Genomic DNA, 17,008 nt, shown 5'->3' with positions numbered 1-17,008 from the left:
ATTAGGGGTATGTAACAGTCCTGATTTAGTTGACTATTTAGATATTGTTTGTTTTGGATTTAAGTCTGCATAAATTTTTATCTTTGGGTTTTAACTGAAAAGGTGTGTTTTAATAGTTGATTTTGAATGTATTCTAGTAAAGATTCCTTACTTTCTTCTCTCAGTTCGATGTGAAATTCGCCTAAGATATAGATGGACCTTTTTTTCAGAGGCTTACCTTTCATCATAGCATGATCACAAGGTGCTAATAATTAGCTCGTTGTATAGTTTATACATTGTAACGTCTCGATTTGCTGAACCGAAACGCCACACGGTGCTCGTGACCCCAAAGGACCATGAACCAATCCATGACTGATATCTGTACCTGTATACAACATATTATGACATAATAATGCGGAAACATGAACTAAAAGGCCATAAGGTTCACATCTGAACATAATCTGAAATATATGACATCTGAGAGGGGTAATGGAATACCCAAAACAAAATGAAAATAATGAAATCATGATAGTCTACATCTAGTCGGACTCTAGTCTGAAAGCCTCTACTGTCTGAATAATCTGAATAAGGAGTTGATGGGACATGCCCCAACTAAACTCCAGCTAATGAGCTAATCAATGAAATAATAATGAAATAATCATGTCCTCGAAGGATGAGGACTCACTTCTGACTCTGACTGCTGAAACTGGGATCTACCGCTGATTTGGAGCACGTGCCTCTAAACCTATGGTGTAACATAAAAGAAAGCACTATAGCGCGAATGCGTCAGTACATATGTACCGAGTATACATGTGAGGTAGGCTATATGTAATGATTCACATGCATGAATAATGCTAACTGACTGTCTAACATGAACGTGAGAATACATGCATAAATACGTGACTGTAACTGACAACGTAATATCGTGATTTACTGAGTCTGAATACTAATAACATAATATGACTGATAACATGAATGACTGAATCTGAATGTGACTGATGACATGGGCGACTATATCTAACAGTCCTGAATCTGGTGGAACTATCTAAGTTTCGTACTGTATCTGAGTTTGACTGTAGCTAACAGTCCTGAAATCTGAAGAATTATCTGAGTTCTATTACTGAGACTGATTGATTGTGACTGACAGTCCTGATTCTGTAACATAAAACTGTCGGAAGTAGTATTAAATTGACATGCCCCATATATCCTATTATTGCTGAGCTGGGGTCCAATCTCTGTCCTGACTGGAAGGGTATCAATACCGCGCCACTGGTAAGGACAAGCTATGAGTAACCCTGATATAACAGGTAACTCTAGTGAGAATGATGGGACCCTAATATGACAGGTTAAGCCACCTCATCTACCCTCATATAGCAGGCTACGATGTCTCAACCTATGCTGGCTACATAGTTCTGGAACGCAAGAATTGCTTCTAGGAAACACACCCTCACATAGCAAGTGAGTTCCCATCCTTGGGTTCACTCGGTGCTAATCCCTACTCCTATATGAATAGACACTAAACATGAGGTACTGAAACTGATCGCTGAATTCCGTTGACTGACGGAATACTACTGATATCTAAAAATATCTGAGTCATGAGATCATGGAGATGTTTCCTGAGTCATAAGACTATCTGAAGTCTAAGAGTTCATAGCTTGATTGAAAGTATCGTGAAAACATTACATAGCTCTAGGCACATAACTAATGTTTCGGGTACAAGTACCCACAGGACTCGATAGAAGGAAACTGACATAGCATGATTTACTTGAAGACTTGACTGACTTCATAATACGTACTACATTTATAGGAGCATTTCATCAAACATGTAATAGGTATAAACTTGTACATACATAGGGATTTCATGATATCATGCTAGTTAGACAATATTCCTTCATCTAGGCATTTAATCAAACACGTTGTAGGCATGGTACGTATAAACATCATTATTCAATTCTAAATTCCTCATTCAAGGGTTTAAATCTTAGGGTTGCATGAATCTATGGCTATAGCAATTAAACCCACATAGAAATTATCAAAAATCATAGAGTAGAATCCAATTTCACCTTTATCAACATTAACATGAGCAGCCAAATCATGAAAACATATAGAAAATTCATAACTTGAGTTTAGAAAAGGGATTCTTGGACTTCATGGACGAAAGGGGTCCATGAATGAACACTATGCATACCTGAGTTATGATTTCTTCATGTTCTTGGTCTTGGAGAATTGAAAATCTCTTAATTCTTGAAGAGAATTGGATCTTGTTCTTGGAGATTAAATTTAGAGAGAAACCCTAATTTTGCTTGTGAAATAATAATGGATAAAATGGTTGAAGTAGTGAATAAATGGGTATATATAGACGGGTGTTAAATGACCAAAATACTCCTATTAAAATGACCTGGAACGGCCGAACGTGAAATTCGACGGTGGACTCCGACGGTCTGTCAGACCTCTGACGGTCCGTCATGCCATGCCGTCAGAACTGGGCAGAATGGGATGTCACTGGACGTCTCCGACGGTCCGTCGGACCTGCGACGGTCCGTCGGGCCGTGCCGTCGGTCAGGAATAGAAACTGTGTCCACTGCCTCCGTTCGACGGCGGTATCCGATGGCCAGTCAGGATACCGATGGCACGTCGGATTCTACCATCGAAACGGCACAGTCTGACTGTTTCCGTAGAATGTCCATAACTTCCTTATCTGACACCGGATTTTGGTAAAATTGGTATCTATGGAAAGCTTAAACAATTTCCTACGTGACTAAATGTGAAAATTGTAAAAGTACCACGTGTATAAAAATAACTTCATATTTCAAAGCAAGTTCAAACATCCTGGTGATGATTTCAAGCTAAGAAAAGGCACGGGTATTACATACATACACCTTTATAGATATGTCGAAGAAGTGATAACTTTAACACCAAAAGCTCTAACGTTCAAAAATGCTCCCAGCACCAAACACAACGGTGCCTCCCCTGATTCCACCAGAACCACCGAAACCACCATACAACACCACTTTGATGGACGAGGACTCAAACCCTCTTACCAGTTTGAGGCAACAATCATTCGAAGGGGTCCTCTTGAAAAAATACCCAAGTTTAAACACTGTTTACATTGAACAAAGTGAGGCGTTGCACTCCATCATTGACTTGGACCCTGAAGCGGTGCATCTTACTTTAGAAGATAGACAACGGATCTATCAACCATGGCTATCATCAGTCATTATTAAGCTGTATGAGAAAACACTAGCCCATAACTACCTCAAAAAGAAGTTGACTGACCTTTGGAAACCAACGGATCCCCTTTCATTAATTGATATGGGTAAGGATTACTTTATTGCAAAATTCACCCAGCTTGAAAATATGTAAAAATTACTCCATAGAAGTCTATGGTTTATCACAGGAAGCTTTTCCTCCGTCAAGAAATGGGAACCTAATTTCGTTCTGGAAGAAGCACCACTAACTCACACGGCTATATGGGTGAGACTGCCCCAGCTTCCCACCAAATTCTATGAAAAAATTATTTTAGAGAAGATAAAAAAAAATTAGGGGTACTACTAAGAATTGACACTTACACATTAACAACTCTAAGAGGTTGTTATGCAAGGATTTGCATCCAAGTCCCTAAAGAGGTACTGGTCAAAACTCATATTGTCATAGGGGATCACACAAAAAATAGTGTACGATGGAGAATGCATCTTGTGTACTAGTTACAGGAGAATTGGTCATATTGCACAGAAATGCAATTACTCCACCCCCAGTAACCACCTCATCGGAAACTCCAATTCCCAGCAATCTCCACAGGCGCCTACGGATGACTGGCAGATAGTCACCTTCCCCAAAAGGAAAAACAATAGATGGAACGGCATAGCTATTAAACAAACACAGGTAAACTCAATATCAAGCGCCAAAGGTACGCCCCCTACTACTAAACTCCTTAGCAATAACAATGGTAGCTCTGCAAGTGGAAGTAAAAAACTTTAAAAAGGTGAACAGTACTCTAACACTTTTGATAGTTATAAAGATGGCTCTCTTACAAAGCCTCGTTTAATAAACTTGGGCCCACCCCCCTTTAACTTTATTGAAAAATCTTCAAAAAAATACCCATAATAATTATAGAGAAATTATGGGGGACAAGTTGCCTCCACCTAAAGTCAACCCTGATGTCAACAGACATCCCAATTCCCCCATTAATTTCTCTCACCCATGCGGTTACCCTTTGGAAAGTTCGGATAAAGGCCCTCTTAAATTCGAATTTAATTTGCCTGGGACCCACAAGTCTATCACCACCACAATCTTCATGAGACTCTAATGGAGATCTCTGACTCTGCAACTCCTTCTACTAGCAAATCCAATCCTGAGAAAAGTCATCATTCCCCTACTTCGAGTGAGGTGACCAAAGTCATCGCATCAATTAACTCCACCCCTGATACTTTTTTTAACCCATGAACAAAAAGAGAATGCAGAAATCAGTTACTCTCTTCCTCAAACAATGGCAAATTCCCAGTTAACTACCCCACCAACGACGGAACCCCTAATTTTTGTCTCAAATCCATACCCTCTGAACAGAGCTTCAATATTTTGGGCAAAGCTCATCTTGCACGAGAGAACGATAACTCTCTGCATAATGTAGGAGACTAATCATTAATATTCATAATCTAGGACCAATCATGGTTAGCAAAAATCATAAAAGAGGGCATGGATAAGATGGTTCAGGGACTGGGCACGCTGGTGTTGGGACAGACCTTCTACTTTGCCCAAATAGTGGGTACGATAAACCTGATGAGCTCAGGGGACATCAAATCCCTGATGGAGCACACCTTCAGAAACCTACCTCTATATCCAACAACCACCTACTTCCCCAGCAACCAAACCTTGAACTTCGTCCCATAGAACCCCCCTAGCTCTAGATATAGGAAGCCAAGGCTTGGGAGAACCATCAATGCTTGAAGTTCTTTAGGAAAACAGCCAAGAACTGAAACACATACTGGAAATCTTTGGAGAGCCAATTTTAGATCACTTTCTCCTAGAAAAACCACTACTCAAAGAATTCAGCGAGCTCTCTAACACAGCTACTATAGCTCACTATCCGAAAGACATGAGGCTATTCTCTTTAATTTTGACGAATATGGGGACAACACCCTGCCATCAGCCATAGTGAGCCCCTACAAAGGCCAAGCACAGAGACCCCAGGTGGGAGAGGGGAAAAGTCTATTAGCATAACCACCACAGGATTCATACTTAATGAATCTCATCATTTGGAACGCGCGGGGAGCCAATAGTGCAATCTTTCGTAGGCAATGTGATGCCCTTATTAAAACCCACAAACCTGCAATGCTTGTTATTCTCGAGACTAAGATAGCCGATCATCAAGCTCCTACTCAAGCCCTTAACTTCGATGCTCAGGTTCAATCTAGTGTATCAGGGATGAAGGGAGGAATTGTGGTGATGTGAAAGAAAGATTCCCTTAAGCTGGACAATGTTTCCATTTCCAACTAGGGAATCCATGTCATGGTTAAGATAACTTCCGACCATAACCCCTGGCTCTTTTATGTTGTATATGCCAGTCCTAATCTTACTGATAGGATTTCCTTATGGGAAGAGCTTACCCAACTTGTCCAAACCATCACTGGTGATTGGCTAATTGGAGGAGACTTCAATGAGGTCATTTGCAGTAGTGAAAAACTTAGGGGGAATAGCCCCTTACCAAAAAGAATGTATGACTTTAGGCAATGTCTTAATAACTATAACATGATAGACCTAGGCTACAAATACTTCAAGTACACTTGGACCAATAAGAGACATCGTAATAGACAATGTCTTATTTTGGAAAGACTTGACAGGTGTGTTGCCAATGACTCATGGATCAAACACTTTCCTAAGTCAACAGTAACACACTTACCTAGAACTAAGTCTGACCACTGCCCCCTTCTCCTCTCCTTCTCCCTCTCCAACAGAAGGGCTTTCTAATCTGACAAGCCCTTTAAACTTGAACCCATATGGTGCATTCATCCCACCTTCTAGACTCTGCTTCAAAGATACTTCACAGTTCCCAGTAGCCTTCCTCAAGCCATAGATTTCTTCCAAAAAGAAGCTATTGTCTGGAACAATGAAGTTTTTCGTAATATCTTTAAGAAAAAAAAATCTTGCAAGGTTAGATAGGATTCAAAAATTCCACCACTATCATCGTAGCAGCTTTCCCCAGCAACTTAAAAATAACCTCCTCTGTGAATATGAAGACCTTTTTCAGAATGAGGAAGATTTCTGGAAAATTAAATCCAGAATCAACTGGCTATCCCAGGGTGATGCTAATACCTTATTTTTTCATGCTTCCACTCTCAATTAAAGAAGAAGAAATAGGATTACCTCTATCTCTGATGAGGCTGGTAACACTCTGCACAAGAAAGCTGACATCACCAGCCACATCCTCATCTTTTACTCTAATTTCTAGACCACTGATCATACTTGTTCCCTCCTAAACAATCCTAAATACTTCCAAGGTCTCCCTTTAAACCTCATAGACCAAATAGCTAAGCTGGACGAGCCTCTAAGGGATTCAGAGATTTCCTACCTCTGAAATCTTTTAAACCTTTCAAAGCCCCTGGTCCTGATAGGCTCCATCCTATGTTCTACCAAAAATATTGAAACATTATTGATGAAAAAATTGGGGAATTCTGTAAAAACATTTTCAACTCTTCCAACATGCCCGTAAATACCAATACAACCCTCTTCTGTCTCACACCTAAATGTTAAAAAACTTCCACCATGAAAAACTTCAGACCTATTGGTATATGTAACACTAGTTATAAGCTTATCACCAAGATCCTTGTCAATAAAATTAAGCCTATCCTTCCTCATATTATTGGGCCTAGTCAAGCAAGCTTTCTAACCTCTAGAAGAGCTAGTGATTATGCAATCATTGTTCAAGAATACATCTCCCACTTTAGGGAAATGAGAGGTCTAAAACAAACATGATCCAGAAAATTGACCTTGAAAAGGACTTTGATAGGCTAGAATGGTCCTACATCAGAAGCACCTTAGCTTTCTCTAACTTCCCACCTAGAATGACCCAACTCATCATGTCCTGTGTGTCTTTCAGTTCTATTTTTATCCTATTCAATGGTAAAAAGACCCCCTTTTTCAGTCCTTCCAGGGGGTCAGGCAAGGAGACCCTATGTTTCCTTACCTATTCATCATATGTATGGAAAGGCTCTCCAGAAACATAGATGATACCGTCAATTCTAAGGATCTAACTCCCATAAGCATCACTACTGATGGTCCAAAAATTTCTCATCTATTCTTTGCGGATGACCTAACTCTCTTCTCTAGAGCCAACCATCAAGATTGCCTCTCTATCAACAACATCCTCAACTTATTTTGTTGTCTCTTTCGCCAAAAAATTAATCACTCAAAAGTCAAAGTTATTTTCTCCAATAATTGCTCTACCCAAACATCCTCAGAATGCTCCTCCACTCTACATATAGGTACCAGCCCTTACTTTGAAAAATACTTAGGGTATTCTATTTTTCACAAGAAACCTGTCAATAGTGACTTTCAGTTCTTAATTGACAACATGCATAACAAGCTTAATGACTGGAAAACAAAGCACCTCACTATGGCTGGTAGAACTGTCCTGGCTAAAGCTACCCTGAGTAGCATCCCCACCCATCTAATGTAGTACATCAAGCTCCTTCACACTATCAATGAGAGTGTCAATAAGATTCAAAGAGACTTTATTTGGGGTAGTACAACTGAAAAGAGAAAGCTTCATTTTCTAAGCTGGGACACCATCACAAAAAATAAAGCCAAGGGTGGCCTAGGTCTGCACAAGGCAGAACTTAAGAATAGAGCCCTCCATGCTAGTTTGGCTTGAAGGATCCTCCAAAATCCTAACAGTCTTTGGGCTCAAGTCCTCTTATCCAAGTACAACAACAACTCTAGGAATATGGGGGGGAAAGATACCCATCTCCAGAACTTGGAGAAACGTCAAAAAGGGCTGGCAGGATTGCTCCATGGGGTGGGCTTGGTCTGTCCAAAAAGGAGACAAAGTAAAATTACTCCTAGACAACTGGCTTCCCCACTTTGGAACTCTAAGAAACTTTATTCAAAGACCTCTCACCAAAGAGGATGAAGTTCTAACCATCAAAGATATCTTCGTTAACATCTCCTGGGACCTTTCCAAGATTTCCCTTGTGCTCTCTCACAATGTGATCCAAACCTTATATAACTTTTCTCTTACCCTAAATAACTCCAAAGAGGAAACTCCAAGATGATCCCTTATAAGCTCTGAGCTCTTCTCCACCAGCTCTGCGTATGACTGCTTACAACCAACTCACACTAGTGTTATTACTAATCAAGACACCTTCTTCAGTCACATATGGAAAGCTAACTATTCTAACAAAATCAAGTCCTTCCTGGGGCTCTTAGCCCATGGTAGATTACCTACCAATGACCACCTCCATAAGATTGGCCTCAACATTTAGAACATTTGTTGTTACTATGATGCCAACCAAGAAACTATCTCCTATATCTTCTTTCAATGTCTCAATGCTAGCCTTTTCTGGAACCATTTAAGTCTTTCAAACATCTCCCCTGTTGGGAACATCCTTCAAAATTTGAACAGTTCAGACTGGATTGAATTGTGGATCTCATCATCCAAAAGCAATTACAACCATCTCATTACTTGGAAGGACCTAGCGCCCTACTACTTCTAAAATCTCTGGCTGACTAGGAACAACAATCTTTTCAACAATAAAAAAGATAGTGCCAATGTTGACCTTGTTGTCCACCTAGCTTTGGAGCACCAGCTCCTTGGGAGGAGACAATCCCCTCACTCGAATCCAAAGATATCTATCTAAGTCAAATGGAACCCACCGCCCATAGGACTGTTAAAGATGGACATTGATGATTCAGCTACCACTACTCCGGGACTTGGTGGACTTGGAGGTGTATTTAGGGATCACTTAGGCAACTGGAAGATGGGTTTCCAAGAAAACACCCCTCACACCAACCCTATCATGGCGGAGCTCCTAGCACTTCGAAGGGGCCTTCTCTTGGCTAAGGCTCATGGCCTTAGGAAAATTCAGATCGACACTGGCTGTATTGCTCTGATTGATATACTTTCATCTAATCACCGCTTATATGACAATCTTCTACATGAGTGTAGGTCCTTGATGACGAAGCTGGATGCAACAATGCCGGCGGATGTCTTTAGGGAGCAAAATAGTGTTGCTGACATACTTGCTAAAGCTGGGGCAAGGATGTATTCCTTTGGAAGCTTAAACATAATGCTAGTTCCACTGCTATTTGTTCGTGTTGCATTCGAGCCAGACACTCGGGGAACTCTTTTTACTAGACAAATTAGACAATCTAATATTATCCTACGAAGCCGGGATGTGGCTGAGACCTCTATTTGGATCGACCAAGTCATGACCGATGCAACCATGTTAAACCCTCTGACTTAATTTTTATTAATCCATCCTTTAAACCCAAAAAAAAAAAAAAAAGATATGTGGAAGAACGTAGCAACGGTTTTTCTGTCATGATATTATGATGGTTAGGATTAATTAGCTATACAAGAGAGAAAACGCTTTGCAATGCCTAGGATATCTAAGTTAATTATGTACACTCGAAATTCATCTAAATCATGAGAATTTCAAATGATTGATGACACGACTCGTGATTACTGCATATCTGCTTTCGTTAATTAAATATATCACTAGTCTACTAAACATGTATTTACGGTTAAATATACTACAAGTGAGAGATAGGAAAAGGTTTTCATCCCATTACCGAACCATAAATGTATATTATTCAGAGGAAAAATTTAGAATTTTGACTTTATAAACTTTTGATTCTAGAGAAAAGACAACATATTAAGTTCTTGATAAATTAAAGCACAGATATAATTTCATATATAATAGACACAAATGATTAGAAAAATATTTTTGAATAGATTTATTTTTCTCTAATTTAAGAAAAAACTTTCCTATTAAATTAAGAAAGATATTTTTTCAAAACTTCCAACCCCAGCTCTTCACACCAAATACACCCCATGTGTCAAAAGAAACATTATTGTCAACGGAAAATGATAAAACACTTGGATAACTTTTTTGTAAACTTAGAAATATGTAAATTAGAAAATAAAAAAAAAACGTGTAAAATGTTATTGTGTTCCTAGAAGTTGGTAAAATGGAAACATCGATGTTGACCATTCTACATGATCCAAATAAATAAGTGATCCAAATTAATTTAACCACAAGCTAAGATGTACTGAGACAAACTTGAGAAGAGTTGGCAAAAAAAAAAAAAACCCTTTCAAATTTATTTTATCAAATAGACACTTAATTTTTTTATTTAATAGGCGTTTGACCATAAAAACTAAAAAATTTTAAGGTTGGAGTTGAAGTTGGATTTGAAGTTGGAGTTGGAGTTGTGTTTGGCGATGTATTTTTGAAAGATGTGTTTTGATTTTTGAAAAATCTTTTTTAAATTTAATTTTATACCCCAAATTTTTTAAAACTATCAAAATTGACCAACTAATTTATCTACTGATTATACTCATGAATGAAAAGAATTTCACATCAATGATGGAAGGGGTCCTGAGCTTAAAAATGAAAATATACCTACAAATAATGAAAATATATCGGTCTTTTAGCTTAAAAATCTTTATTTGTTGTTCAAAATGTCTTTTACTGAGAGAAATGTCTTTCAAAAATGTGTCCGGACTTGATGATTTGTTCATAAAAATGTCTTTCTTTTCGGATTTGCTCCAAAACTCATCTAAATCATTTAAGGGCCTTTTATGTAATATTAAAAAAATTAGGGTTATTTGTAATTAAAAAAAAACTTGGAATTGGGTTGAAAAAAAGTGAAAACAACAAAATGTTGTTTTCACTTTTTTTCAAAAAAAAATTAAAATGTTTTTGGAATATCTATGGCCAAACACCATGATTCCATAAAATGAAAAAATTTTCCGGAAAAAAAGTAAAAAATATATGGCCAAACGGCCTCTTAATTTTTAGGATTAGGTTTCAAAAAAAAGGAAACAGTGGAGTCCATATGTGGGGCAATGGACCTTTTCGCATTTTTAAAACTTGAGAATTAAATAAACTGCACCTAACTCCCTCTACTTTTTTTAGTAATAAACTAAACCTCCTCTCTCTTTCCTCTAAAATTCCTCTTCTTACTGTTAGTTCCAAGAAAAAACGCCCAAACTTCATTTTGCTTCATCTTCTTCTCCAATGACAAAGCTCTCCCTTTTTCATACTAAGGTAAGTTAAAATTAAATTTTGATTGTTTCTCGATCCATTTTACTGTATTTTATTTGTTATCCGTTGTGTAGTGAACAAATATTTTTTTAAAAAAATATGATTGATTAAATGCTGAAATATGAGAATTTTATAGCTAATTAGTTTGATTTAGTGCAATAGTTGAGTTTTGATTCCGTAGATTCAATAAAAAAAATTGTTGATCACGCTGTTGGATTTAATTTTTTTTTTAAATGATTCAGTTTTGCTATTTTTGCGTATTGCATTATTGAATAGTGAAATTATTCTTAATTATTATGGTTTTTTGAATTGAGCATTGACCTGTTGTAGATGCGTAATTTCGCCCCTCCCCAAAAATCAATTCAATTCGATTACCTTATCACGTACCCCATCCACATGGTAATTTTTCCACAAGAAAAATAAAATAAATAACCATCTCATCATTTGTTTATCCTTATCCCAAATAACAAAATTACAACAAATCTATAATAACTTTGACATTCACCTTATTCTAACCGCCCCAACTTCCTAACCCACCCCTACCCCTACCCCTACCCCTTATCACGTTTTTTAAGTGGCTGTCTCACGATACAAACACACACTGTCACTCTCATATACAGCTTCATACTCACAGCTACATATACATACACCCACAGTCACCAAAGAGGACACATACACAATTGCCAAAAATACACACGAATTGATATTCGCACACTATTGAAACGTAAAATAGAGTGAAAAGAGGATAAAACCAGTGAAATCTAGGGAGAGGGTGAAAGAACGGGGATGATTTGATCAATTTTCAGCAAGTTTCTTGTCAAAAACCCATCAGATTAGTCACCGGAAAACTCCAACGTCGCCGTCTGATACTTTTTTTGGTGAAATCCGTCGAAAAACAACGTCACCAGCTTAAAATTGACCCTAAAATGTGTCATTTGTTCATATTTGTCTTGGATTTGAACGTCGTTGTTCGTTGGCTCATCTTTCTTCGTGAGTTTGTTTTTTATATCAGATTTGGGGGGGGGGGGGGGGGGGGTTGTATTAAGTTGTGTCAATATCTGAGATTTGGGGTTCATATTGAGGTCTTCTTCTTGGGTTCAAATCTGTTTGGATTGTGGTTTTGTGACACCGATTTGATTTGTTCGTTGTAGAGACTTTTTGTTTGAGAATTTCAAGTTCGGGCTTCATTAACTCATTATTATCGGCGAAAATTAGTTCTCTTGAGGTCCAAATTCTCAACTCCACTCTTTTTATTAGCTTAACGTGTTTGGTGATATGATTGGATGGTGTGTTTCAATGTGTTTGAGCTTTTCGTAATTATCATGGTTCGATTGGTTCATTTTATATTGAAATTGGTTAATCATGGAGGTGTGAATTAAAAATCAATAAAAGGTGAATATTGGTTTAATGCCCCGGGAGTACACCCTGGATGCTACACGGTACTTATAGTCACAAGTGACCACAAGCTAACCCATAAGCTGGTACCTGTTGTGAGCACTGAATGAAACGATGATAAAAGATACACATATACGGAATAACTGAATATTCCATAAGGTTTTAAAATACTAAAACATCACTGAACTTTTAAGTCTGAAATAACTGTCTGAAAACAATACTGTAAAGACTGTCAATAATCAACAGAAAAACTAACTAACTGTCTAAAAATATCTGAAAGCCTCTATCTGAGTGACTGTGGAGTTGATGGAACAAGTCCCCAACTAACTCTGATTGACTACTGAACTGAAATGCTGGAATAAACATAATCGGCATTCGGAATATGAGGACTCACCACTGTTACTGATGCTAATGCGCTGGAATATCTAAGTGCGGTCAGGAACTTGAGTGTCCGAACCTATGATATAGTGCAGAAAATGAGTATGCGGTCAGTACTTTAAATATACTGGTATGCTAAACGAGGTTAGGCTGATATGCACGGGCTCATGTACATGAATAATAACCAACTGAATTAATAGCATGAGATAACTAATGCATAATATACGTGAAAGCTGTAAAATCTGAGGATGCATGGCCAAGCATATAACATGATACTGAAATAGTTTGTAAACTAAAGTACTGAAATGCTAATACTGAATAACTGATAACTATATGCCATGGTAAAGGAAACCTGAAACTGTACTCTGTACTGAATACTGAACTGAGACTGTGGGAGCTAGCTATAACTGACCTGCCCTAATACACTGTCAGGGTCCAACCTATAACTCCAGTTGGAAAGGCGTTAGTATCATGCCACTGGTACTAACAATGGTTGTACAGAACACTAATATGATGTCCCAAAGGACTAGGGTATCATGCCTAACTGATGGGGGACCTCTCAAATTCTATGGTGGTACCATAGGTATGGAACTTAGGGACTGCTACTAATAGGGGTGGGTATAAATACCGAAAAATCAAAATACCGAACCGAACCGAATTAGTTCGGTTTTTTGGGTTTTGTTTTTCGGTTCGAGTTTTTTTTTTTTAAATTTCGATATTTCGGTTCAAGTTACGGATTTTAGGGTCACATAATTTGATTTTTCTGTTTAAACCAAAATTTTTAATATACTTTTTCTAATTATATAATATATATAATAAAATAATATTTATTTAACCTTTAAGAGGGCCCTTTATATAATAAAACAATATACACTAATATATCTATATTATTAAATTAGTATATATTCCAAAAGGCCATAAATCAGTAAATTGATTTCATTTCATAAGGCAAAAAAACTAATTCCTAAATTCCTAAAGGGCTGCTACTCTTACCTTGACTGTTAATATGTGTTATGGGAGACGAGTTCTCTATGAACCTCCAGTCTTGAGCATTCTGAGTTAATAATCAGTCATAATTTGATTAGGAAAACTTCTAATATGTTAAGTGTTAAAGTTGTTTTACGCATTATGATAGCTGTTGAATATATAGTTGTTTTTGTTTCACAGTTAATTATTGTGGTTCAATTATTCTAGAGTGATACTAGCGGTCAAATGATGTTAGCAGGATTACTGTCCAAAGCAATAAGTAACTTAAAGAACTCTTTTTGTTTACTTCTTCAAGACTTTACTTGGAGTGAAATTAGTCACTCACAGATATTATGTAACCTAATTTATAAATATAACGTAGCCCATTAAATAGGCCCAAAACTGAAAAAATGAAATTATTAAACCACAATAAAACTGAACCAAAAATTATATAAACCGAATCGAACCGAACAAATTCGGTTTGATTTTCGATTCTTATAATTTCAAAACTAAAAATCAAAAAAATGAAATAAAAAAACCGAACCCTAACTGAAGTACCGAACGCCCACCCCTAGCTACTAACGTCTATGCATACTGACGGGAGAGACAAGTGCCTCATGCCTACTGACGGGGGAGACGTCATTCCTACATTCACTCGGTGATAAGGTTTACTTCCAACTGAAAGACGTTGAATTCGGGACTGGTCTAAGTTTAACTGAACCTGATAACTGACTGGACTGAAGACTCTCATGATTTATCTGAAACCATTCTGAAAATACTGACACTACGTAAACAGCTAAGTTTTCGGGTATTCATAATCCCCAGGACTCGATAGCAATAACAATAAGAGCACATGAGAGCATTTGAAACCATAATAAGTAAGCATTACTTCAAAATCATTACTTAGACATTCCATCAAACACTTGAGGATTATGAATTAAAGCATGGAATAGTTAAAACATGTGATGGTACCATAAATTCAACACTAAAAATAGGAATTAATGATTTAACATAACAAATTCCATCATTCAAACGTGTAAGTTTAGTTCAATCGAAAAATCACTTGTACAAATCATGTATATTCGTAATTCGCAAAAGTATCATGAAGATAATTCGTGTAAACATGAGAATTTATAATTTAAAACATGAAAATAGATTATTGGACTCCATGGGTGAAAAGGGCCCATGGATGAACATTTAACATACCTTAAAGCTTTAATTTGCAACAGAAATAATTTTCTTGAGCGTTCATTAGTGGTGAAGCTTGAATTCTTGAGTTTCCTTGAAGGAATAATGATGAAATTAATGAATGGGGGTGACGGCTAAGGTTTTATTTTAGAGGAAAATTGAGGAAATTTGGCATATAATGCCTTAACTGATGATAAATCCCGTGTTTTCATGGATTAGGGCGGTGGAAAATATCAAACTGCCTCTGGGACATTTAAATTTGTAACTGGAACGCCCATTGGAATTTCACCGCATCGCGCCAAGGCTTCTATCTCTATTCCACCACGACGCACCACAATCACGGTGACTCACTATTTTGAAAATCCAAACATGGTCCAAACGTCATCCAAAAAATGCAAAACTCACCCGAGGCATGCTACTTACACCGTTGAACATGAATTAACTTAGAAACCATCGTCTCAGAGTCGAAAAGGTCACTTTAAAAGTCATCGAAGTTAAGAGGCCAAAAATAAGACTAAGTCTCCAACACTTAGCTAAATTTTCAGAGTCTAAACCTCTTGTACATGCACTATGGGCTGAACTGAGCTAAATCTTATTCGAGGTATTACAATACCTCCCCCTTGGGAACATTTGTCCTTAAATGAGACCGATTAAGCTGAGAAATTACTGAGGGAACTGAATTTGCACACTGAACATACATAACTGGAAACATGATTACATGACTGAGTCTGGAACATGGTAACTGACTGAACTGATTCATGAATGCATGCAATGACATGAACATGATTATATGGCTAGAACTGAGAATGGAAAAAAGAGGAAATCTAAGAAGAATTGTTACCTTGAGTTGAGTCTGAGTTTGTAGAGAAAAGGTAAGGATAATTGGTATGCATATCTGCTTCTGTTTCTCAAGTGGCTCCTTCTACGGACTTATTCCGTCAAAGGACTTTGACCAAGGGAACTTTTTTGTTCCTCAGTCTACAAATCTGACTATCAAGGATTTCATCTGGGAGTTCTACATAAGAAAGGTTGTTCTGAACATCTAAACTTTCTAAAGGGACGACGACAACTGGATCATCGATACACTTCTTTAACAAGGACACATGAAACACTGGATACACTAATGCCAAATCTGCAGGCAACTCAAGTTCATACCCCACCTTCCCATTGGGACTCAAGATCTTGTAAGGGCCAACATATCTGGGACTAAGCTTCCCCTTTTTGCAAAATCTCTTTACTTCCTTTATGGGAGATATTTTTAAATAAAATAAGTCTCCAACTACGAACTCAAGATCTTTCCTATGCATATCTGTATAGGATTTCTGATGATTTTGGGCTGTCTTCAGCCTCTCTCTTATTTGCTGAACTTTCTCCAATGCATCAAATACTAAATCTATCCCTATCAGCACGGTCTCACCTACCTCAAACCAACCAATAGGAGGTCTACATTTTCTCCCATAAAGACCCTCAAATAGAGCCATCTGAATAATGGAATAATAATTGTTATTGTAGTCAAACTCAATCAATGGAAAGTGATCATCCAAACTGCCATTAAAGTCGATAACATAAGCTCTCAACATGTCCTCTAGGGTTTGGATGGTCCTCTCTACCTGAGTATCTATCTGAAGGTGAAAGGCTATATTGAGATAAACTTTGGTACCAAGACCCTTCTGAAAAGTTTCCAAAAGTGAGAGGTAAACTGAGTACCACTATCTGAAATACTGGATAACAGGACTTCATGCAATCTAACCAACTCTTTAATATAGAGCTTGGCATAATCCTTGGTTGATAAGAAGTATGGATTGGTAAGAAATGGGTTGATTTGGTCATTCTGTCCA

The 17,008-nt window shown here is 37.5% G+C and overlaps 2 protein-coding genes across 2 annotated transcripts in view; one reads left to right on the top strand and one right to left on the bottom strand.

The window, feature by feature from the left end:
- LOC107843096 (linoleate 13S-lipoxygenase 2-1, chloroplastic-like) overlaps positions 1–6,436 on the bottom strand; it is a 43,620-nt gene extending 37,184 nt beyond the window's left edge. Inside the window, exons 1-7 of the mRNA XM_047412647.1 lie at positions 6,340–6,436; positions 5,876–6,074; positions 4,831–4,927; positions 4,532–4,593; positions 3,658–3,844; positions 2,909–3,053; positions 2,604–2,677 (exon numbers count right to left, since the gene is read on the bottom strand). Coding sequence (XP_047268603.1) covers positions 2,604–2,677; positions 2,909–3,053; positions 3,658–3,844; positions 4,532–4,593; positions 4,831–4,927; positions 5,876–6,074; positions 6,340–6,436 — 861 coding nt within the window. The remainder of the gene's footprint in view (positions 1–2,603; positions 2,678–2,908; positions 3,054–3,657; positions 3,845–4,531; positions 4,594–4,830; positions 4,928–5,875; positions 6,075–6,339) is intronic.
- Positions 6,437–8,867: 2,431 nt separating this feature from the next.
- LOC107843183 lies at positions 8,868–9,437 on the top strand. Its single transcript, XM_016687427.1, has one exon. The coding sequence runs from the start codon at positions 8,868–8,870 to the stop codon at positions 9,435–9,437; it is 570 nt and encodes a 189-aa protein (XP_016542913.1).
- The last annotated feature ends 7,571 nt before the right edge of the window (positions 9,438–17,008 follow it).

Source organism: Capsicum annuum, chromosome 1 (assembly GCF_002878395.1).
Source record: "Capsicum annuum cultivar UCD-10X-F1 chromosome 1, UCD10Xv1.1, whole genome shotgun sequence".
Lineage (NCBI taxonomy): Eukaryota > Viridiplantae > Streptophyta > Magnoliopsida > Solanales > Solanaceae > Capsicum > Capsicum annuum.
Note: the sequence above shows the minus strand (reverse complement) of the source record. Positions and strands in the feature narration are given on the sequence as shown.

Coding starts and splice junctions, on each gene's coding strand:
- LOC107843183 (XM_016687427.1), top strand. CDS start 8,868: ATGGACATTGATGATTCAGCTACCACTACTCCGGGACTTGGTGGACTT.